Source organism: Vigna radiata, unplaced genomic scaffold, assembly GCF_000741045.1.
Source record: "Vigna radiata var. radiata cultivar VC1973A unplaced genomic scaffold, Vradiata_ver6 scaffold_83, whole genome shotgun sequence".
NCBI lineage: Eukaryota > Viridiplantae > Streptophyta > Magnoliopsida > Fabales > Fabaceae > Vigna > Vigna radiata.
Genome location: NW_014543268.1, coordinates 825,292 through 847,296, shown reverse-complemented (window position 1 = coordinate 847,296; position 22,005 = coordinate 825,292). Strand labels below are relative to the sequence as shown.

At 34.3% G+C, this 22,005-nt stretch overlaps 4 protein-coding genes across 5 annotated transcripts; 3 read left to right on the top strand and 1 right to left on the bottom strand.

The window, feature by feature from the left end:
• Window positions 1-4,560: 4,560 nt before the first annotated feature.
• LOC106754171 lies at window positions 4,561-8,946 on the top strand. The gene is made up of 2 exons (XM_014636166.2): window positions 4,561-4,803; window positions 6,869-8,946. Exon 2 carries the CDS (start codon window positions 6,970-6,972, stop codon window positions 8,797-8,799), a length of 1,830 nt encoding a protein of 609 aa, XP_014491652.1. The 5' UTR covers window positions 4,561-4,803; window positions 6,869-6,969; the 3' UTR covers window positions 8,800-8,946.
• Window positions 8,947-13,881: 4,935 nt separating this feature from the next.
• LOC106754011 (subtilisin-like protease SBT1.9) lies at window positions 13,882-16,275 on the top strand. The gene has a single exon (XM_014635946.2). The coding sequence runs from the start codon at window positions 13,882-13,884 to the stop codon at window positions 16,168-16,170; it is 2,289 nt and encodes a 762-aa protein (XP_014491432.2). The 3' UTR covers window positions 16,171-16,275.
• Window positions 16,276-16,412: 137 nt separating this feature from the next.
• LOC106754081 lies at window positions 16,413-18,096 on the bottom strand. Of its 2 annotated transcripts, XM_014636028.2 has the most exons (3): window positions 17,823-18,096; window positions 17,282-17,668; window positions 16,413-17,027 (listed from the first exon to the last, which is right to left on the bottom strand). In XM_014636028.2, exons 2-3 carry the CDS (start codon window positions 17,617-17,619, stop codon window positions 16,625-16,627), a joined length of 741 nt encoding a protein of 246 aa, XP_014491514.1. In that variant the 5' UTR covers window positions 17,620-17,668; window positions 17,823-18,096; the 3' UTR covers window positions 16,413-16,624. The 2 variants fall into 2 exon arrangements, with proteins under 2 accessions (XP_014491514.1, XP_022633514.1); XM_022777793.1 differs by having other exon boundaries at window positions 16,414-17,027; window positions 17,282-18,093.
• A 92-nt stretch (window positions 18,097-18,188) lies between these two features.
• On the top strand, window positions 18,189-21,993 carry LOC106754082 (protein ABIL1). The gene is made up of 9 exons (XM_014636029.2): window positions 18,189-18,533; window positions 18,724-18,806; window positions 19,421-19,571; window positions 19,650-19,749; window positions 19,848-19,940; window positions 20,047-20,134; window positions 20,256-20,308; window positions 20,428-20,534; window positions 21,636-21,993. The coding sequence occupies exons 1-9, from the start codon at window positions 18,477-18,479 to the stop codon at window positions 21,792-21,794; spliced, it is 891 nt and encodes a 296-aa protein (XP_014491515.1). The 5' UTR covers window positions 18,189-18,476; the 3' UTR covers window positions 21,795-21,993.
• The last annotated feature ends 12 nt before the right edge of the window (window positions 21,994-22,005 follow it).

Genomic DNA, 22,005 nt, shown 5'->3' with positions numbered 1-22,005 from the left:
ATAAGGTCAATACTTGACAAGAAGACACATTAAATATATATGAGATGTCTTATATCAAATAGAGATAAGGTCAATTTTCTGAGATTAAGTTAGGTTTGAAGTCCATTTCTTAACTTAGTATAAAGCAACGAGTTAAAGTCTATTCTAACGAGACTTGTGTTTATTAGTTATCATGTGTTAAAATGTTCACATCAACTAGAATAAAGTCAATTTAAAGTATATATGTAAATGCAAAACCAGCAACACCTCTAATAAGGTTCCTCACAAAGTGCACAATTTTCTTGGTGGTTTCAGAGCCATCTTCGTATCTTCCTTGTTGGAGACTTTAAAAACCTTAATATTGCAGTGAAAGAGGGAACTGTCTCAACAAAGGTAGCATGGTATTCCTCCAACAATTTGTATCTTCAACTTAGGGCAATGAAAAGATAAAGATTCGCTCCAAAATTGATTTCTTAATAAGCTTTCAATGGCCATAAAGGCAAAGTAGTCCTAAAGCATTGAAGTGGGTATCTTCTTCAAAAGGGGGCATAACAACAACACAAGCTACAACCATCAATGCCTAAAGCAAATTGCTTAGACATTGCTTTTTAACTTCAATTGGCAAAAGGTTATCAGCGTCCTTATTCACATCGAAGACTTCATCAATAGGGGCATCAATATATTTATGACTTGATGCCAGTTCAATAGTAGACTCCTTTAGTTCTTTTAACCCTAAGGTAGGTGACATTTTGGAAACCAATGGAGTTACATTTCATCGTATGCTTCTTTTATATTTTGGTACAATTAACTTAATTTAACATCTCTCCTCATGTTTTTCCATGTAACAGATACAAGTTTATTTTGTAAAAGCTTATGTTTTAAAGTAGTTAAGCTCATCATGTGCATTGGAGATTAAGAAATCACCATTAGAAGGAGGGATTCCAATAAGCCCACACAATATGGTTAAAAATCCTAAGAGCAGTAGTTCATAATGATAAGATGAAGTTTTTCTTATACTGAACTCCTTGTATTGAGAAAGTTGTGATGCAATATAGTGATCGAAGTAGTAAAGCACAACATTCATAATTGTTGGTGCAAATGTTCCAATAATATATAGGATTGGCACATCCAACATTTCCTTAATAATAGTTCAATTTGAGTATGCACCAAGAGACCATGGATTTGAACTGAAAAGTTGCCCAGGGATTCTCCTTGGAACCTTATTGATTGATATGTAAGACATAAAATTCCATATCAAAACCATTAAATAGACTCTATAATTAACTATGAATCTATGTAGTCAACCTGTCTTGTAACGTTACGATATAGGACAAAAACATCTATAGTTGGCACAAAACAATAACAACCTCTTCTTGAAGTTCATCCCTATTTTAAAGGTTAATAACCTTGCTACATATGAAATTGAAAAATGAACACAATTTAGTTACAATAAGCCTTACATTCTTTGGCAAAATTCCATATACAGCGACATGCAATAATTGTTGCATTAAAACATAACACTAGTGACTCTTTAAGCCAATCAGTTTCAGATCTTGCATAGATGCAAGACTATTTACATTTGAAGTGTATCCATGTGGCACCTTAACTCCTTTAATACATTGCCAAAACATTGACAAAAACTTGTTCTCTCATTTTTTGGCAATGTCTAACATGTTGTGGATAGATAAGTTCACTTAATAACTTCTTTTCGGTGCTAACTCTTGTTGTATATTCATTTCAATCATATATACAAACGAGTATTGAAAAATTACAATGGTTTTCACGCTAAATTATTATTATATAGCTTTTTGTTTGAAAAACAATGACGAGATGAGGATAATCATCGTCACACAAACATGTTATATTTACAAGAATGTCACTGCTTTTTTTCCACCACATGAGTTTCTTAATTGTCATTATTGGACATCGTCGAAGTCCTTTTATACACTAGTGTAAATTCTCTTGAACTGCATAACTCAAACTTTCCTCGAGTGTGCAACCTTTGTTCTACATTGGACTTCTTTGTTCAATAATTTTCTTTAACTTTATTAAAATTCTCCATTTAATATAAAACATGTTAAACTAAAACAAACTCATAAGAAATTTCATTTCATTGTAATATTTTTTATTTATTTGTGACAAATTTTTTACGTTGGAGATTGAAATATTTGACATAAATTTACGTATCATAATGAATTGAGTCCTAAAACTAATAATACAAAAAGACTAAAATAAATACGAAAAAAATTTCGCTATTGTGTTAATGAAACCAAATCAAACAAACAATTAAATCAATTTAAAAAGAAGAAATAGAAACTAAAAGAGAACCAAAATTAAAAAAACTATTAAAAAACTCATTAAACCTATGAAAATCAAAGTCAAAAGTTAATAAATCACAAATTTGATTTGAAAAAAAAAATCCATTATTAATTTTATCTTATAGATACACATTCCATTATTAATTGTACTGTTTTAGTCTATAGATTGTCGTCTCGAAGCTTTTAAAGATGGTTAGCGTACCTTAAAGTTGAAGAAAAATAACGTTAAACAATATTTTTTTTTGACAACATTTGAATATCATTTACGTGTCATTATGTGATTGGTCTAAAATTAATCCACAATTAATTATAATAATCATAAACACCATTAACCATTATCCTTTAAGAATTACCAGGTCGAGATTAAAAAGTTGACCCCAAATTTTCATAAAATCATAATGTCCAACCATCCTATGTCGACCAAAATAAAGCTTAAAAACACTGAAAGCCTAATATAAACTTTTTCAGAACTTAACCCAAAAAAACTATGAAATAAAATTGGGCTCTGATCTAAGCTTTTAATAAGTGATTTTTTTTTTTTTATCCTGTAAACTATAAGATATTTTAATACAATATAAAAGAAACTATATCTTAGTTATTAAAAGAGTTAGATATGTATATTTTGAAATCCTTAAAGCTGTAGGAAGGCCAAAAATAAACCTACACACTTTAATTTTTTGAATTAATGTATTGTTAACTTTTAAAATAAATTAATTTATTCGTTATTTGCTCTTCTTAACCTGATTTTAGACCATAACATTAATAAATATTGATGTACTCTATTAAAATTTTACGTATCTTAAACGGAAGGAGATTATAAACTTATGTTTATTTTAATTTTAAGTATAATAAATTTGTGATAGAATATTTTAATGCCATTTTATATATTTTGTTATAATAATTTTTTTAAATATCAGTTTGAGTCCAATTAAATTATTGAACTTTGATTTGAGAGGGTCGGATTCTAAAATCATAAATTAAAACAGTTTAAAGACAATCACTTTTTGTTTTATTTAGTTGAACTTGTTATAGAATATTCAAATGTTACTTTTAATAAAAATAGTATATCTATAAAAAAAAAAGATTAAAATTTTAGAATAAGACTTTTATTATTCTTGAACAATCTTAACTATGTTAAAAATAATATGATTAAATATATTTCTCACATATGATTAAGTACGTTTTATTCTCATAATTCTCCTCTCTATTTATTAAAAAACTAGTTATAAAATCTAAAGAGTACAATAATTAATAAAATAGTTTATATTGAGAAGAATAAAATGTGAAATTTGTATAAAGTATAAAGTATGAAATTGGTACAAAGTTACGAAAGTAACCCATTTATTAAGATTAGTGAAAATACATGCTGCACCTGTGTTTACTTTTATTTTTATGAAAATAACATATAATAAAGTTATTGCTATTATTATTATTATTATTATTATAATTATAAAATTAAACATAAATAATTTTTATAATTTTATTATTATTAATAATTTATTTATTTTGTAATTTTTTTTATTTAAAAATGGTTAAATTTTAAAAAATAACAACTAAGTAAAAAAAGTCATTAAAATAAATGAAATTGATAAAATAATTATTTTAATTTAAATTCTTTTTATTTTAAAGAATAAAATTGTAAAACAAATATGTAGATAGAAGAAGTTTATTTTCTTTAAGTATAGATTAGATTTATAGATATTCTCTTGTATTTCTAATATCAATACAAGAGTTTATTAAGTTATAACCTAATATCATAAATCAATTTCAAAAGTTAAATACTTTCTGATTTTTTTAATCTAAAACACAAGGACGTTTCTGATCTTTTTGACATGCGTTTAACATTAATTAAATAAATGGTTTAAAAAACTGTAATTGAAGGAAAAAACGAGAAAACCGATCACATTAGGGCATGTTTTCTTATGTTTTTAATATTTATTAATTATTCTATTTAAGCTCTTATATTTTTCAATCTATCATTTTAAATAATTCCAGTCTAACCTAAATTTAAATATTATTTTTTAAAAATTTGATCAGATTTTTAAAATAACAATTGCATCACAATGCAAGTTATTTACCATAAATTTTAAAATAACAATAATTTATAAATTAAAGATATTTTTTTATAGATTTTAATTTTACTATAATTAATGTGTATTAAATATTTATTTTCAATTTATGAGATAAATTAATAATATAAAAACAGAGTCATGTGTGGTAGCACTTGAAATATGAAAAATGATAGTAGATAAAAACATTTTAGCAAATTTGTAGTACCCTACTCTGGAACGGAAATCAAAGGAAAGAAAAAGAAAAGGAAAACAAAAGCAGAGAAGAACAAAAAGAAACAGAAATTTGTTTTACTACGGTCCACCATCTCCTCAAATTCAAGAGACCGAAGCTAAAGAAGCAGGAGAAGAAGGAGGAGGAGGAAAAGGAGAAACAGCAGCAACAACTGTAGCACAAACCTTGAATTTCAAACACCAACAAGTGTAAGCGAACTAAGGTACTCTTTCTCTCTCTGTTTTTTTTTTTTTTTTTTCCAATAATTGTATACGAATGTTTTCAGCCAAAGTCTCATCCTTCCTTCACTTCTTGCTTTGCTTCATATCCCCAATTAGTTTTCTGCTTCAGGATGTTTCGATTTCATTTGTGTCAAAAATAAAAATCAATTTTGTAAAATACTGGTGTATCTATATTGGTCGCTTTCTCTGAATTGGCTGAACCAAAGGGAAATCCGACCTCTTAGTTTATGAAATTTAGATTACGAATTCAGAAATTGCATTTTCCTGATTGCAAATGTTTGGATCCGAAAGGAGTGTTAGCAGTTGCGGTCGTGGTTTGATGTATGACCTAGGTGAGCAATGCGATCCTCGTTTCGTGAGTGTGACGCCTTCATTTGAAGCTTGAATACGAATCTCTCGGATATGTTATCAAGAGACTATGATATCGTGGGTTTTATGTTGCTGTTTTGTATGTTGGCGCTGTTTGCTTCTTCAAAAGAGAATCATCATATGAAATACAGGGGCAAACAAAAACCCATAACCTCAGTTTCTGGATCCAAATAGGCGCAGTTACTACTGCTAAGTACAGAGATGAAAGTGTTATTTGTTTTAGTGCCTGAGAGGGGTAGACCGATTAGTGCTCACTGGGTTTTTATTCTGTTTTGGTTTGTTTTAAATGAGCTTCCGGTTACGGTGATGTCCTCTTATGTTTCCTGAGAATAAAAACACGATGAAGTGGTCCTGTGCAGGCAACAAGCTTTTATGACTTAATCACTGGGACTGTGTGCAGGACCAATCAACCATTTGGGATATTTGGACAGGGTCATTTGCAAAAGTAGCATACTCAAAGTAGTATTCTTCAGAAATGTGGATTTTTCCACAGGCTATAATCAGTTACATGATGGTGTAGAAAACAATGCAGTTTGTGTTGTGGATAAATGCAGTTTGTGTTGTGGATACATGCAGTTGAATGAGTTCCATAGCAACCAAAAAGATTATAATTAACATTTTTTCGGTTTCTGAGACAGATCTTTCTTCACCTGCAACCATTAGTGTCTGGTCAACTTTTGAATTGTTATTATGGCATTAAAATATAATTTAGTTATAATCCTGCAGTTGTATCATTCAGGTAATGTTTGATTTCAATCCCCCTTCCCCTGCACCTTAAATATATCACTTTCATCACCTCTTAAATTAATAAGAAAACGAAATAGAAGGCTTCCAACAAAATTAAGTTAGAGGGATAGAGAACTAGAATCATTTTCTAATTATTTTGTTGTCTGTATCTCAGTAGCATGTTACACTCGTGTCTTGTTTCACTTGTGCAATCTTTTCTATGTATTGAATTATACAGACTCACATATGTTGGGTTTTACAGTAGTTTGAAATCATAATGGTTGGAATTCGATTAACCAAATCAATTGATTTTCATACTAATAAAAAAAAGGCTTAGTTCAATTCTCGAGGTGTTGGTCAAGTGGAGTAAGACAAAGTCTTGTATTTGATAGGTTATGGGGTCAAGCTCCCACTCATTGCCTTGGAATGATAGGTTGTAAGTGTTCTTTGAGTTCGGGAGCTTCCCTATCTTGGATTAAGGCTCCATCCTGGAATCTCCTTTTCCTAATTTTATTTCATGAAGAAGTGCTTAGTTTCAAATTATGTTCCTTTGGTTACTTATAAAGTGTGAATTTCTATTATCGAAGAACTTATTGATTTTATGCCAGAGTTCAATGTTCTACATCTGCAACTCTCCTTTTGTAGGCAGCCTCGCAGTGTTCAGATTGAGCAAGCAATAATCTATTTAAAAACTCATGCATTAGTGTATAAGTTTGTAGATTTATATATTCGAAGTCTTCTTATGGGTCTTTTCACTTTTTCCTCCTTCTGCAATTATTTGCATTTGAATAATTTGATTATTGAACCTTTATTATCAGTTAGCTACTTACTGTATTTACAGCTTGTATGTATTTGACTTGTACAGCGATCCCAAATTTCCATTTTGTTTCAGTGACTTTTCATTCTGAACTGTATATAAAATTTAACCATTCTTTTTTTTATTTATTGCAGAATCATTAGTTGGCTGGAAGTTTGATATAATGACATTTTTCAGTTCCTGTCCTTGGAAGCCCTTGATAATTCATAAATATGATGGAAACCCTTAGAGTCAAATGACATTGCTCTTTCCTTCTTTTGGTGGATATATGGCTAATCATTCTTTAGTTTTAGACAACACATCTGTTAGTACTGTTACTGTAGCAGAGCAGCCATTAGTCATTGGGCAAGAGTTTCCAGATGTGGAAACCTGCCGAAGAACACTGAAAGATATTGCCATTGCTATGCATTTTGATCTTCGGATAGTTAAGTCTGATCGCAGTCGTTTTATAGCAAAATGCTCCAAAGAAGGGTGCCCATGGCGGGTCCATGTTGCAAAGTGTCCTGGTGTTCCAACTTTTACTGTAAGAACACTACAAGGAGACCATACTTGTGAGGGGGTTCAGAACCTTCATCATCAGCAGGCATCAGTAGGTTGGGTTGCAAGATCTGTTGAAGCACGCATTCGAGATAATCCACAATACAAACCCAGGGAAATACTGCAAGATATTCGTGATCAGCATGGAGTTGCTGTTTCTTACATGCAAGCTTGGCGGGGGAAGGAACGTAGCATGGCTGCCCTTCATGGGACATTTGAAGAGGGTTACCGTCTTCTCCCTGCTTACTGCGAACAAATAAGGAAAACCAACCCTGGTAGCATTGCATCTGTTGTTGCTACTGGACAAGAAAATTGTTTTCAAAGACTGTTTATTTCTTATCGTGCATCAATTTATGGGTTTATAAATGCTTGTAGGCCACTTGTAGAACTTGATCGAGCACATCTAAAAGGAAAGTACCTAGGTACACTGCTTTGTGCTGCAGCTGTTGATGCAGATGATGCGCTGTTTCCTTTGGCTATTGCTGTTGTTGATACTGAAAGTGATGATAATTGGATGTGGTTCATGTCAGAGTTGCGCAAACTTCTAGGAGTGAACACAGAAAACATGCCCAGGCTGACAATACTATCTGAAAGGCAAAGAGGCTTGGTGGAGGCAGTAGAAACACATTTTCCTAGTGCTTCACACGGTTTCTGTTTGCGTTTTGTGAGTGAAAATTTTCGTGATACATTTAAAAACACAAAGTTGGTAAACATCTTTTGGAATGCAGTCTATGCGCTTACTGCTGCTGAATTTGAAAGCAAGATTACAGAGATGATGGAAATTTCACAAGATGTTATATCATGGTTTCAACAATTTCCTCCCTATCTTTGGGCTGTGGCATACTTTGATGGTGTTCGATATGGCCATTTCACACTTGGAGTAACAGAGTTATTGTATAACTGGGCCCTTGAATGTCATGAGCTCCCTATAGTTCAGATGATGGAACACATCCGTCAACAGATGGTATCATGGTTTAGTGATCGGCAGGATATGGGCATGAGGTGGACATCAATTCTTGTACCGTCAGCGGAGAAGCGGATTTTGGAGGCAATTGCCGATGCTCATTGCTACCAAGTTCTCCGGGCAAATGAAGTTGAGTTTGAAATTGTGTCCACTGAAAGGACCAATATTGTAGATATACGGAGTCGTGAATGCTCTTGTCGCCGTTGGCAGCTGTATGGATTACCTTGTGCCCATGCTGCTGCTGCACTTATCTCTTGTGGACACAATGCCCATATGTTTGCTGAACCATGCTTCACTGTACAAAGTTACAGAATGACCTATTCTCAGATGATTAATCCTATACCAGATAAGAGCCAATGGAGAGATCAGGGAGAAGGAGCCGAAGGTGGAGGGGGGGCAAGGGTTGATATTATAATCCACCCACCAAAGACTCGCCGGCCACCTGGGAGGCCTAAAAAGAAGGTTCTAAGAGTGGAGAATTTTAAGCGCCCCAAAAGAGTTGTCCAATGTGGCCGCTGTCACATGTTAGGACATTCTCAAAAGAAATGCACAATGCCCATTTGAAAAATTTGCTTACTTGTTTGAAATATCTTTTGTTTCAGGGACATTCTGCAATAGAATTAATGTTGTCTGTATTGTAATTTAAATGTATTCTGAACCTATCAATGACAAAATAAGAATCCATTAGTTTTTGCCAAGGTTTTCGTAAAATGTGGGCGAGCTGTCTGTATCCCTGATTTCTCATTTCGCGTAACAATCAATTAATGTTAGAAAATTGGCTTGCCGGTTTGAGTTGGGGAAAATAATCTGAACTGGTAGATATCATATTTAATCAAAATTCTTTTTGATTTTCAATCTTTCAATTGTAGTTCTCTTGGTTGTCTTTAAATGTTACATATATTTCTTTATTGATTTGGTAAGACATTCACTCTAGCAGAATGGTAAGGCCAAGAAAACTGATCTACTGAGTTTGGTACTGCCATGGAAAAACATTTTTGAATGGCGTTTACACGAGAAATCCACATATATTTCGATGTTTTTATTCTTCTGGACGAACGCTGTATGGAAGATGTTACTAGAGTTTGATTCTAATTGCTGCCCATCTGGCCAGTTATTGGCAGTTATTGCCCAGTGCATCTTTATATTATTTTTTTTTTTTGCATGTTTTTGAATTGCTTTTATATCGGTTGGATAAATTGCAGCTACTACCTAGGTTTTCTTATTCCAAGTCTGCATGCATTGAAGTTCATCTGCTTTGGTAGCAAGCGCATTACTTACTAGTGATCAGACTTCGTTCTGTGCTGGTTTAAGGGTTAGTTCTGACAGCCACGTAATTACAACGATGGCATTTCATTTTCCCAATCACCAAATCTTAGACGTTTACCTTGTTTATTTCTGTTATCATTTGGGCAATCAAGAGCATGTTCTGTCAAAGTCAAAAAAGGACAGAAATCCTTCAGAAGATGAGAGCACATCACAGTTCGCAGGTGCACATCACATAAATATGACCAGATCAAAGTTAGTTAGTTGTGTTTATAGATGTATTTATTTTAGTTTGTGCAAAATCAAATAACACGATGAGAGAACTTAAATATGTTGAAATAAGTCAGAGCAATCCATTTCCACAATTGATGAATTGCACATACAATTGATCATGATATTAAGCGAGAGTAAACATCAAATATGCAGGCATGCAATGCAGTACACAGTATAATGTAAATCACATTGGATCATACCAAACATGTACAAGGAAACACAATCTTCCTTACCCCGTTAAAAAGTAAGAACAATGGGATCACCATTGTCTTTTTTGGTCATAGGTACAGTAATCAAAGCGCCATTATTGTTCTGCTGCCAGCTTGCTGTAGTAAATTGTAACCTTCAAAAAAGACCAACATACTTACACCATTAACAGAATCATAATGAATGAAACCAATGAAAAGGTTAGTATTTTCATTCATTTCATTGAATTATTCTATATAGAAATGTAATTCTTCAAATTATCCGGTACTACCAACAAAACAAAAAACAGAACTTATATATTGTACTATAGGTGTATACATATACTTATATATATATATATATATATATATATATATATATATATATATATATATATATATATATATATATATATATATAAGTTTTGTACCATTAGTATGATTTTCTAACTAAATTTGGAGTGTTGCATCGATACTTTGTATTTTATTGAACATATTACATATTCATAAGTTGGAATTTTATATTTAATTGGAGCACTACACTATTATGCTTGATTATAAATACCTTAATCGCATAAGTACCTGGTCCCCATTTACGGGAACTTCATCTGAACTAACATATAAGCGCAAAGCCTTAGTCTACGGGAATTAGAAATTGGACATGAATCTAAATGGTTGGACAAATTAGTAGGTTGATATTAGAAGTGAGTTTCCTCAACTATTGAAAATCGTCTGGGTATGACTTTAGTCCCACATCGTAAGAAAGTATAAAATAAAATTAACTTCTGTTATATAAATAGCTAAGATGAAATAGTTGAGGTATGATCCTTCAGGCAGTCAATGGGATATGAGGAGTGGGTTGATTCTCTAATATTATGAGAGTTGGGTGCTCACCCCAAAGCCTGGTTACGACAATTGAGCATCCTCCAAATTCAATTCTGATCCCTATGCCTGGAGAGTTAAAACCTCTGTTCATTATTTATTTTATTGAAATTTTATCTATTTTATTAAAAAATCTATTTGTTAATAGTTTTATAATGCAATTTGATATTGAAAAATAAAATCAAACAATAAAGTACATTGCTATTTCTAATTAAATTTAAAAAATATGTTTAACAAATATAAGGAGTTTTCTATCAAACCACGATTCAACGACTTTTTCCCCGATCAGCATTATTTTGGTGGTGATTAGTCCTATTATTTTATCACTTAGTATCAGACAGTTGATAACACTCTAAATTTTAAGCTGATTCAAAGATGTTTAACATGAGTATTTATTTTAAATTAACCATTTCTTGTCTCAAAACATGTTTAATTGAGTTCTTTGTATTAGAATTGCTCTTTATTAATTTATTTTACGTGTATAAACAAAGAAATTAAACCTAAAACAAACATACAATAACTAAAATATAAAATAATACAAAATACACTAAATTTGAGAATAAAATAAAATTAAAATCAGAGAGTTGTTTATTCATATCAATAGACACACAAAACATATAAAAATAGACATTATCAATTAACTTTTAATGCGACAAAAGAAAAAAAAACTATTTTGATTAATTAATAAAAGTAGGGATAAATTTGATTAAAATGGGATTAAAAATCCTATTTTTTAACATTTGCATACTATTTATCCCAATATATATAAATTATTCTTCCTCGATTTATTATATTATTTGAACACTCTTTTCATGTATTCTCAAATATGTGGAAACAATAAAATATGGTACTTTTAAAATATCTTATAACTTAATTTAATTATTTTATATCATTTATAATCATTTAAAAAATATCAATTATAAATAATTAAAATCAAATATTTATATTTAACTATATAAGTTTCAGTAGATTTTAAAATATCTTATAACTTAATTTAATTATTTCATGTCATATATAATCATTTAAAGTATATCAATTACCAACAATTGAAATCAAATATTTATATTTAACTATGCAAGTGTCGTATAAACGTTATATTACCAAAAAAAGTTTCTATTTTTAAAAATTGTGTGTAAATTAAGAAGTTTTACACCTATTTTACTATCTTTATAATTATGTCAAAAAATTACATCCTCCTTATATAATAAATAGCGTTTACGACCTATCATGCATAATTATCCGTTCACATAGGAAGCTAGTAATAGAAACATTCATCGAATCTCAGTATTTAATATTTTTTTGAGTTCAATATCAAACATCATTCTCATAACCCCATTCAATACACAAACTCCAACATTTTTATGTAGAATTTCCTTCTTAGAAGCAACTACATTTACAACAAACATATATCAAATGAACATTTCACTATAGATCATGACATACCTCTTTGGTCTACTCAGCCACAATCCCACATACTTTTATTTCAAAATCTTAACACATTGACTTTTATATACAACATATTTCCCAATTACTCAACAAACATTTAAGTTCATCTAGTAAGACAGCTTTGGATTTTCAAATACTAAGGCTTTTAGCAAAGATTCTCACTTGTTTAGAGAGACACCTGTAGAAGTATATTCATTTTGAATCAAATGCAAGAAATATGCATAAAAACCTTTTAAAAATTGACTTAAGAAAAAAGATAAAAATGAAATTACTCATATAAGATTTTGATTGACTAATTTTATGTCAGGATCCCTATAATCATCTCTTATATTCAAAAATTAATTATAGCATGAACTTAGAGAGAATTTAATAATAATAAGAAAGATAGTTTTGGAGACATAGTAATATTTATAAAATAAAATTCAACTAAGTGATTTTTTTTATTTGTAAGGTTTGTATTTTAATAATAAAATATTTAAATTCAATTTGTATACTTTTAGTTATTTTTTGGTACCTACTATTTGAGTTAAAAGATGTTTAAACTTAATGATATTATATTTTTTTCGTGTTTTTTCGTTCTGCAGAGATCTATTTATAAAAATTTATGAGCCACCAAAAAATACCACAAAGCATGTCATAATAAAGAAACAAAAAGTGCCAAGTTAAAAACAATCTGGTTCTGTCCGCAAATTTTTTACAAAAGGGACCTTAATTAGTATCCCTCCATCAAAACTGAGAAGACACTAACAAAAAACCATTTCAAGGTCTCTTGCCTTAAATTTTAAGGCATACATCCAGAGCTAGAGAAGTCAAGTTACCAATCAGACTATCCAAATGTCTCTTACCAACTCTTCAAACATCATTATTTCTACATTAAGAACCTAAGGATCTTACCAAAAGCTAATCTCAGCATTGCTAATTTTCAAATCAAAAACCATCCTTTACAAGATTCAGCACCTTGACTCTGACATTCCAACTTGTTGAGTCCCCTTTGGAGTGTGCCATAAAATCATCTCCCTTTTCTATGCATCTAGCTTTTAACATTGAGACACGAAGATGTTTAGAATATTGTGAAATTTCCCAAAGTTGTAGGGTGGTGCCTTGTAATTCTTGCTCATAGCCCTCCATGCTTCCATTTCTCACCTCTTTCTAACAACCATGTCAATACTTTATCCCATTTTATGGCAAGGTTTGTGCAAAACTAGGAAACTAGTTAAGGCCAGACAAGACAATTTATTCCAAATTTAAGTAAAGAGCCTTATTCCTAATCACTAATACTAGTTAATAATCAATCTTCTGACCTTTAAGAGACATGAAAGCAGTGCATGACTTTTTCATTCATCGAGCTTCTGATTTATTTGGCCTTTGGTTATGATTAATGCATCCTTTTCTTCCCCGAACTCTTTCACTACTTCCTAGTACTCACCAAAGAACTACTAATCAAATTCTAGTAATATTTTTATTTTTTATTTCACGAACAATTCCTGGCATTGATAAAATAAAAAAGGCAGTACATGAAATGGATAAAATTGTTTGATGCATCAACAGAGAGTGATAACATGTTTGGCTGACCTCATTCTGGTGCATGTTCAAGACAATGAAGAAGGTGAATGCATTTTGTTTATCACACGTTATTGTTCATCTCTCAATGCTGTGTTTGCTATGCGAATGTAATTCAAAGGCAGTTACGTATATAGTTCACATGGACAAGTCTTACATGCCCAAAGTTTTCACCTCCCAACGCCATTGGTATTCATCCACCGTTACTTCTCTGGATTCCGCCGCTCAAAACGTTAACCGTAGCATTTTGTACTCTTATGAAAACGCACTTCACGGTTTCAGTGTTGCCTTATCACCAAAGCAGTTAGAGAGTCTGAAAGAAACACCAGGTTTCATCTCAGCATACAGCGACAGAGCAGCCACTCTTGACACCACCGCTTCCTACGCCTTCCTCTCTCTAAACGTCTCTCACGGCCTCTGGCCAGCTTCCAACTACGGCCAAAACGTCGTCGTTGGCGTCGTCGATTCCGGAATCTGGCCCGAGAGCGACAGCTTCAAAGACGATGGCATGGTAACTCAAACTCCTCCAAAATGGAAGGGAAAGTGCGACGGTGGTCAACGCTTTGACCCCTCCCTCTGTAACTCCAAACTCGTAGGCGCAAGGTACTTCAACAAAGGCCTTCTCGCAGCGCAGGACGGTGATGACGACACTAAAATTGGCTCCAACTCCGTTAGAGATAGCGTTGGACACGGGACCCACACCGCGTCCACGGTGGCCGGAAACTACGTGAGGGGGGCGTCGTATTTCGGTTACGCCAAGGGCACCGCAAGAGGAATTGCGCCACGTGCTAAAATTGCGATATACAAGGTTGCGTGGGCCCAAGGCGTGTTTGCCTCGGACATGCTCGCAGGTTTGGACCAGGCAATCGCCGACGGAGTGGACGTTATTTCCATTTCAATGGGTTTGGACATGGTGCCCTTGTACGAGGATCCCGTCGCAATCGCCGCATTCTCTGCTTTGGAGAAAGGCGTGGTGGTTTCAGCTTCTGCTGGAAACGCCGGTCCGTCACTCGGGTCCATACATAACGGGATTCCGTGGGTTTTAACGGTTGGAGCAAGCAACACAGAGCGCTCTTTTGGCGGCACGTTAATTCTGGGAAACGGGAAGAGGTTTTCCGGGTGGACTCTATTCCCAGCAAGTGCCACGGTCAATAACCTTCCTCTGGTTTATCATAACAACGCTTCCGCATGTGACTCTTCTACACTGTTGTCACAAGTGGCGCGTGGCAGCGTCGTCATATGCGATTCTGTTATGGATGTTAACCAGCAGATTCAGCAAGTGTCACTCTCTGCAGTGTATGGAGCTGTGTTTATATCCAGTGATTCCACCATCTTTGAAACGGGAAAAATGACGTTTCCGGGCCTTGTTATTAGCCCTCACCATGGTAAAAATGTTATCGAATACGCACGCGCCACTCGACCCGCTTCCGCCACCATAAAGTTTCAAGAAACGTTTGTCGGAACCAAACGGGCTCCCACGGTGGCCAGTTACAGTTCCAGAGGCCCGTCTTGGGAGTGTCCGTGGGTATTGAAGCCCGACGTTATGGCTCCGGGGTCGTCGATTTTGGCGGCTTGGGTTCCGGATTTGCCTGCTGCCCAAATTGGCCCAAACGTGGTGTTAAATAATGAATACAATTTGATGTCCGGGACGTCGATGGCTTGTCCTCATGCTTCCGGGGTGGTGGCTCTGTTGCGGAATGCACACCCCGAGTGGAGTGCTTCGGCTGTTAGGTCCGCGTTGATAACTACGGCCAGCCCACTGGATAACTCTGGAAAGCCCATCGAAGAAAATGGAGAGCTCTCTCCACGGGCTTCTCCTCTCGCCATGGGCGCTGGCCTGATTGACCCCAACCGTGCCCTTGACCCAGGTCTGGTTTATGACGCCACCCCTCAAGACTATGTTAACCTCCTCTGTGCCATGAATTTCACCCAGGCCCAAATCTTGACCATTACCAGATCAAAGGCCTACAATTGCTCAAGCCCATCTTACGACGTCAATTATCCCTCTTTCGTTGCATTTTCTGTTGACCCGAGTGTGACAGTGGAGAGAAAATTCCGGAGAAGTGTGACGTACGTTGGAGATGGTCCAGCTGCTTACACGGCACGTGTGAGCTCTTCTAATGGCACGCAAATCTCAGTTTCTCCCAATAGGTTGGTCTTCAAGGCAAAATATGAGAAACGGAAATTCAGTTTGACGTTGAAGTCTGAAATGAAGAAGGAAAATGCAATGGCTTTTGGTTCATTGGAATGGGTCGAAGAAACAGGAAGGCACGTTGTTCGGAGTCCCCTTGTGGTTGTACCCACCAACTTTGTCTTTAACCCTTAAATTGGGATTTAATCTCACCTTCTATTTCACTTATCAATATCCTTTTTCCTTCTTATCTTAATCTACTCTTCTCTTTAATCTTTACCTTCTAATAATATCAACATATCATTCATTATTTTTTTACCTGCTTATTATCCTACTCTACAATGCTTTAATCAAACTTTTCTTTTTGTTCCTTACACTTAAGTTTTTCCCAACTATGAGTAGATTCTTAGTTTACGTTAGAAATCAGAATAAAGACATACGAAGTACTTATATGAGTGATGATGCATATGAACCTGCAATCGTATTATTATTGTATATACAACTTATATACAGAATACTCGAGTTTCAAACTCAACCAATTACAACACCCAATTAAAGCCCTATTGGTCCATACCATTAGATTTCAGCACCGCATGGCCATTCATTATTTACTGCAAAACTTTTGGAAGAAAACTTGAGCAACAACACATCAAGTTCTCTCTGTAGACGACGATGTTTCAAAATAAGTTGGTCTTGGAGTAGAGGGGCAGCATATAGACTGAAGCAAGTCTTCCACACGCAGCAGTTTAAATTTAGGACGTGTGTTGGTAGCAACATTGTCAACACGGTGTTGGAAAATCTTGCCATTCTTGTCAAGTATATACTCCGAGGTTCCATCGAACCTCCCACGGTTCTCCCATGGACCTCGTGAGATTCCATGAACAGTCCACCGAACCATAATGACATTCTCAGCAGGCTGCCACACGCTGGATAAGTCAATCCACAAAGCCTTGAAAAACATCCTGCCATGAAATCGTAGAGCCCAGAAGATTGATTTGTAACTCTCGATGCCAACGAACGTGTTCAAAGGATCTTTGAGCACAATATCATCCCTGAATGAAAGAAACAGATATGTTTATAGACACAGCAAAATTGAATTTGCATATGCTCAGAAAACTTCCAAATTCCAATAAGCAAAGAAAGCAGCTAAAACAACAACTACTACGCAAACAAAATAAATGTTTGGTTACATTTTTGGTTCGCGACTATTACAATTGTACGTAAGACAATCAAAAATCACAAGTACAACTATGTCTGAAATAAAATAAAATTGAGAAAAGAAAAGAAAAGAAAGGGAAAGTGGAACCTATAGATGTCGAAGGACAGTTCTCTGTGGAAGAGGGCAGGGAAGTCCTCCCTCAGAGCCCTCAGAGCATGCCCCAAATTCACGTAATATTCTTGCTTTTCTTTTTCTTCTTCCTCTTTGCTTCCTCTCTTCACTGGAGCCGAAAAATAGCCGTACGAACTAAAATTCTGATCCAAACCCAAAAACCCATAATCCTTAACTTTGCAACTCACTTTTAAATCCATTGTCTTGCCCTTTGTTACCGGTTTGAAGCTGTAGAGCTTACTGGGTCTAGGGTTAAGATAGTGCACTATTTTCGGGACCAAGAACGGTTCCGAGCAATGGATGAGAAGGGACATGGTGATGGGTGGGATTTTTGCGATGAAAGTGAAAGAACAAAATGTGGTTCTGCATGAGAAGAAAAGAAAAAAAAAAAAAAAAAAAACAAGATTAGATGTATGGAGTTATTAAGTGGGAAAAGAGTGTGATTGGTTGGATTTGGATTTTCTTTCTACTTTGCCTTCGGCTATTTTCCTCAAATAAAAAGCTCCAAAAATGTCACCTTGTGGCGTGGGTTACAGAGAAATGACCCAAGAAAGAGAGGGTGGAGAAAAATAAAAACTTGGACGACAGAATAATCCTTTAGGAAAGATTGGAATCTTTGGGTTGGGTGTCATGGCTTTACTTCAGAGCATATTCCATCCTTCTTTTTCTTATTCTTCTTTTCATTTTATGTATTTGTGTACTAGTTTAAAAAAGACTTGAAGGAGTTGAATTTGTTTTAGAGAATAAAGAAATTATAACGGTTTATAAAAAATTAATTTGAGATCATCTTTTTTAACTAAAATAATGTCTTTTATAGTTACTTATAAGGTGAGATAAAAGGGCATTTATAACTCAGGAGAAGTATGAGGAAGAGTGTAGATTTAAAAATGGAATAACACAGACAAGGGCATGAATGTCTTTGGAAAATTGTCGTTTCCCTTACAGCAAAGAACACAATAATTCTTAATTAATTATTTGTGTTGGGTGATTTTCAGATGCAATGAAATGAGTGACATGTTGTCTTTGGAATTTGACTGTCTTGTCTTCTTCCTTCTCACTCACTCTCTTTTCAGTTCTTGAATTTGATCCACCTTTGTTGTTTTTTTCTCACCGAACCAAACAAATACTTAACTACCATCAGTGTTGTAGCTTTTTGACGGAACGTTGCGCCATGACAATGGACGTGGTTTCCATGGAGCACAGCAAGAGCTTCATCTTCGCCTTGCAGGTCATCAGATCTATCACTATTCTCATTTACTAAACTACATTACCGTCCCTTTTACAATTCTTTCTCTTGCGTTCAAATTCATAACCACAAACCTCATTATCACATTACATTTGGAACCTCTAATCTCTCCACAAAGAATTAATCCCTATTCTAATTTCTGGTGCTGATCCTCCTTATACTGTCATTTCAGGAACTTAAGAATCTGAGGCCTCAACTCTATTCTGCTGCCGAGTACTGCGAGAAATCTTATCTCCATAGTGATAAAAAACAAGTGTAAGGGTACTTTTTGTTAATGGGTATTTTACTTTGTTGCTCTGGAATGCAAACATACCTCTCATTTTTACAATTAGTGATTTCGCTGAGTCCTAGTTATTTGTATGCCTGTCAGTGTTATGGCTGAAATTTTCTACTTATATTTGTGCCTTAAAGTTTTCAACAAAGGCCAGATGTGTGTTTTGCTTTTATGTGGGAATTGTGGATGGATATAACAAAATGCTGTAAACAAGAAAACGGATCTTTAAATCGAGACTACTTAGAAAATTAATTCGATTTTTTTTATAACAAATTTTAAATGGTTTAAAGTGAACGCCTAATAAACATTGGTTAAGACTTGTTACTGCTTAAGTAATTTCTATTGATCTCTGATCTGACTGTAGTATTTGCGTTATTGTATATACGCAGAAGAACTTGTAATGATTCTTAAAATGTATGGTTGTGTCTGGATAGTGAAACTGAAGAGAATGGATACCATGGCATAGGACTACTTGTAATGTAACCGAGAATTTTTGTCGCTAGTTAAATTTGTGTCTGCTAGCTGATTATTCTTCTGTATTCGAACTGCATGGATTAACCCAGACAAACTCCGTTTTATTTTATTTCTACAACAGTGTACTTGACAACCTGAAAGATTATGCTGTAAGAGCTCTTATTAATACTGTCGATCATCTGGGAACTGTTGCTTACAAGTTAACCGACCTTCTTGAGCAGCAAACCTTTGACGTATCCACCATGGACTTGAAGGTCTCTACGTTGAATCAGGTATTACAAATATTTTTTACAATTTCGAAATAAATAAATACCAATTGGATTTGAAGCGAGATATTTGCAAAAATGCAGAAACTTCTTACATGTCATGTTTACACTGATAGAGAGGGCCTTCGGCAACAGCAGTTGTTAGCTTTCGTTCCCAGACATCATAAGCACTACATTTTGCCAAGTAGGCCTAACTGTTTTTTTTCCTCCAGAATTAACTATTCACTCTACAGATTTTCGTTTACTTATGATTCTTGTTTTGTTCTTAACAACGCAAGCTAGATTCTGTGAATAAAAAGGTACATTTCAGCTCACACAGACAGATTAATTCAAGACAAAATCTGTTTCGAACCAGAACTCGTCTTCCTTCTTCAGGTCTGTTATTGGGAAAATGTCCCTTCTGGAGCTTTCTGTTTTGATGTATGTTCTCCGCCTTTCTCCTTTTCTCCTTCAACTGAATATGTATTATGATTGTACCTAGGTACCCCTATTTCAAAAACTCTTTCATGGCATTTAGCATCAGAAACTAAGTCTACCTTAAAAAAAACGACTTCCCGCACTTCCAAAAAGTAAGCTTACAATTTTGGGCTGTGTAGGCTCGTTGCTTTATTTGCTATTCACTCCATTAATGGTATTACAGTGGCACTAGACACTGCTTTTTCACTATTTTTAACACATCCATTTTTGCAGCCCCAAGGACTCCAAATTTTCTGCCAAGACCTCTGGAGTTTTCCACCTTCTAGGTATGCTGAATAGATGTATCCTTTGGAGCACATAATTCAGTTACAGTGAGTAAGCAATGGTTATGGTTTCCCTGTTTAAATACATTAGCTCCTCACAGTTCCTAGTTCCGTGCCTGTAGATAGTGAAGAGCGTATATGGATGAAACCCTCAGCAGCACAACTCCACATATCAAATGGAACTCTTACTTCTAGAGCTGCCACCCAAACTTTTGGTGTCACAGACGAGGTAACTTTGCTTTCATCAGGAAGTTCAAATGTGTGGTAGTGGGGTGCCATATTTGACAGATTAGTCAAATGTGATTGATTAGAATTGACCTATCTGTTGTTATTTGATTTCATGTGTTTGGAAAACTGTTTATCTTTGTTTAAACATTTCAAGGCAATATCTTTGACATAATCTGTCAGGAAAGCGTAGTTTGGATTTTGCACTTGAATAAAGATTCAGATAGAAGTTCCTTTTCTAGAACAGGATAATACTTCTAATTGATGATATATGAGGGTATTTGACTGTTCTCATTGATAATTTTGATACATAAAAAACTAATGTACTGAGGGGAAAGGTCATTGATAATTTTGCTAGCAGCTTCATTTTGGAGTTCGTTGCATCAGTAACTTACTCACTCAATACTTTTTTACAGAATAATACTGTTTACAGATGAGTGTTGTTCGTGTTTCATTTTGTTCATCGTGCTGAGATTCATTACAGAAGTTCATCTTCAACAGTCCATTGAATTTAAAAATTTCAGCAGATTGTTGAACCAGAAAATCTGTTGATATTACAAATTCCCAGCCAGGCTAGTATCGACAGTGATCAAACATGTTGAGATGCTTTTGATTTAAAAAGCAAATACTTTTCATCTGCCCATTGGGTATTTGATCCTATATTTGCCTTATCTATTTGATCTTCATTAGTTACTTCTGATGAATATGTGGTCCTTGTACAATATAATATATTTAAAGTGAGAATGGATGCAAGCCAAAATTAGTCTTTGATTGATTCATTCAAATATTAAATTGGTTTCAATATAGCATGCATAATTTATTCCAATGGAAAAAGAAAACTTTTACTATAGATCCACACCACTTAATTGAATTAGGCTTTTTCCCTTCTCTTACAAATTTGTAGGGTTGTTTTCACAGCCACCGGGGAAAAATGATTGTTTTTATTTGGCTTCCACAAAACAATATAAATTCTATCAACCAATGCATCAGTACCTGAAATTGTGGAGAATATATCCCAGCTAGCGAGCTAGTTGAAAGATGATTTTTTTCTTAGTACTTTTCTGTCATAACTTCGGCAAAGTTACTGATGATTCTGTGTATGCAGGATGCACTGAATGGTTCCAAACCATTGACAAAATTTGGATCATTTGACGATCGAAATGGACGTGAGGCTGCCCAAGTTCACAGCCGCAGTAAAAGTGTGCTATCTACTCTCTTTCTCAAGCAAAAGGCGCCTACGTTGAAGGCCGGTTCTGTGCTATGATACCTCTCATGACAAACTATGTCATTTTCTTTCTTTTTTAGATAAAAGAGAGTTAAGAAAACAGCTTTGACAAATGCTTAATTCTCTTCTTTCACCCTGCGTCTACTAATAAACAGACTTACCTTAGTCCATGTTTTCCAGTAATAGTCTGTGAATAATCTCTGAATAATGACAATATAACGCAGTAGCCTTTTTTTTTGTCTGCGATTTG

What these genes read in the sequence shown, in the direction of transcription:
- LOC106754081 (XM_014636028.2), bottom strand. Translation starts at nt 17,619, where the DNA reads ATGTCCCTTCTCATCCATTGCTCGGAACCGTTCTTGGTCCCGAAAATA. An exon ending in CTGTCCTTCGACATCTATAG is followed by an intron (nt 17,028 to 17,281) that starts GTTCCACTTTCC and finishes TCTTTCATTCAG; the next exon opens with GGATGATATTGTGCTCAAAG.
- LOC106754082 (XM_014636029.2), top strand. Translation starts at nt 18,477, where the DNA reads ATGACAATGGACGTGGTTTCCATGGAGCACAGCAAGAGCTTCATCTTC. An exon ending in AACTCGTCTTCCTTCTTCAG is followed by an intron (nt 19,941 to 20,046) that starts GTCTGTTATTGG and finishes GATTGTACCTAG; the next exon opens with GTACCCCTATTTCAAAAACT. An exon ending in TGGAGTTTTCCACCTTCTAG is followed by an intron (nt 20,309 to 20,427) that starts GTATGCTGAATA and finishes CCGTGCCTGTAG; the next exon opens with ATAGTGAAGAGCGTATATGG.
- LOC106754011 (XM_014635946.2), top strand. Translation starts at nt 13,882, where the DNA reads ATGAAGAAGGTGAATGCATTTTGTTTATCACACGTTATTGTTCATCTC.
- LOC106754171 (XM_014636166.2), top strand. Translation starts at nt 6,970, where the DNA reads ATGACATTGCTCTTTCCTTCTTTTGGTGGATATATGGCTAATCATTCT.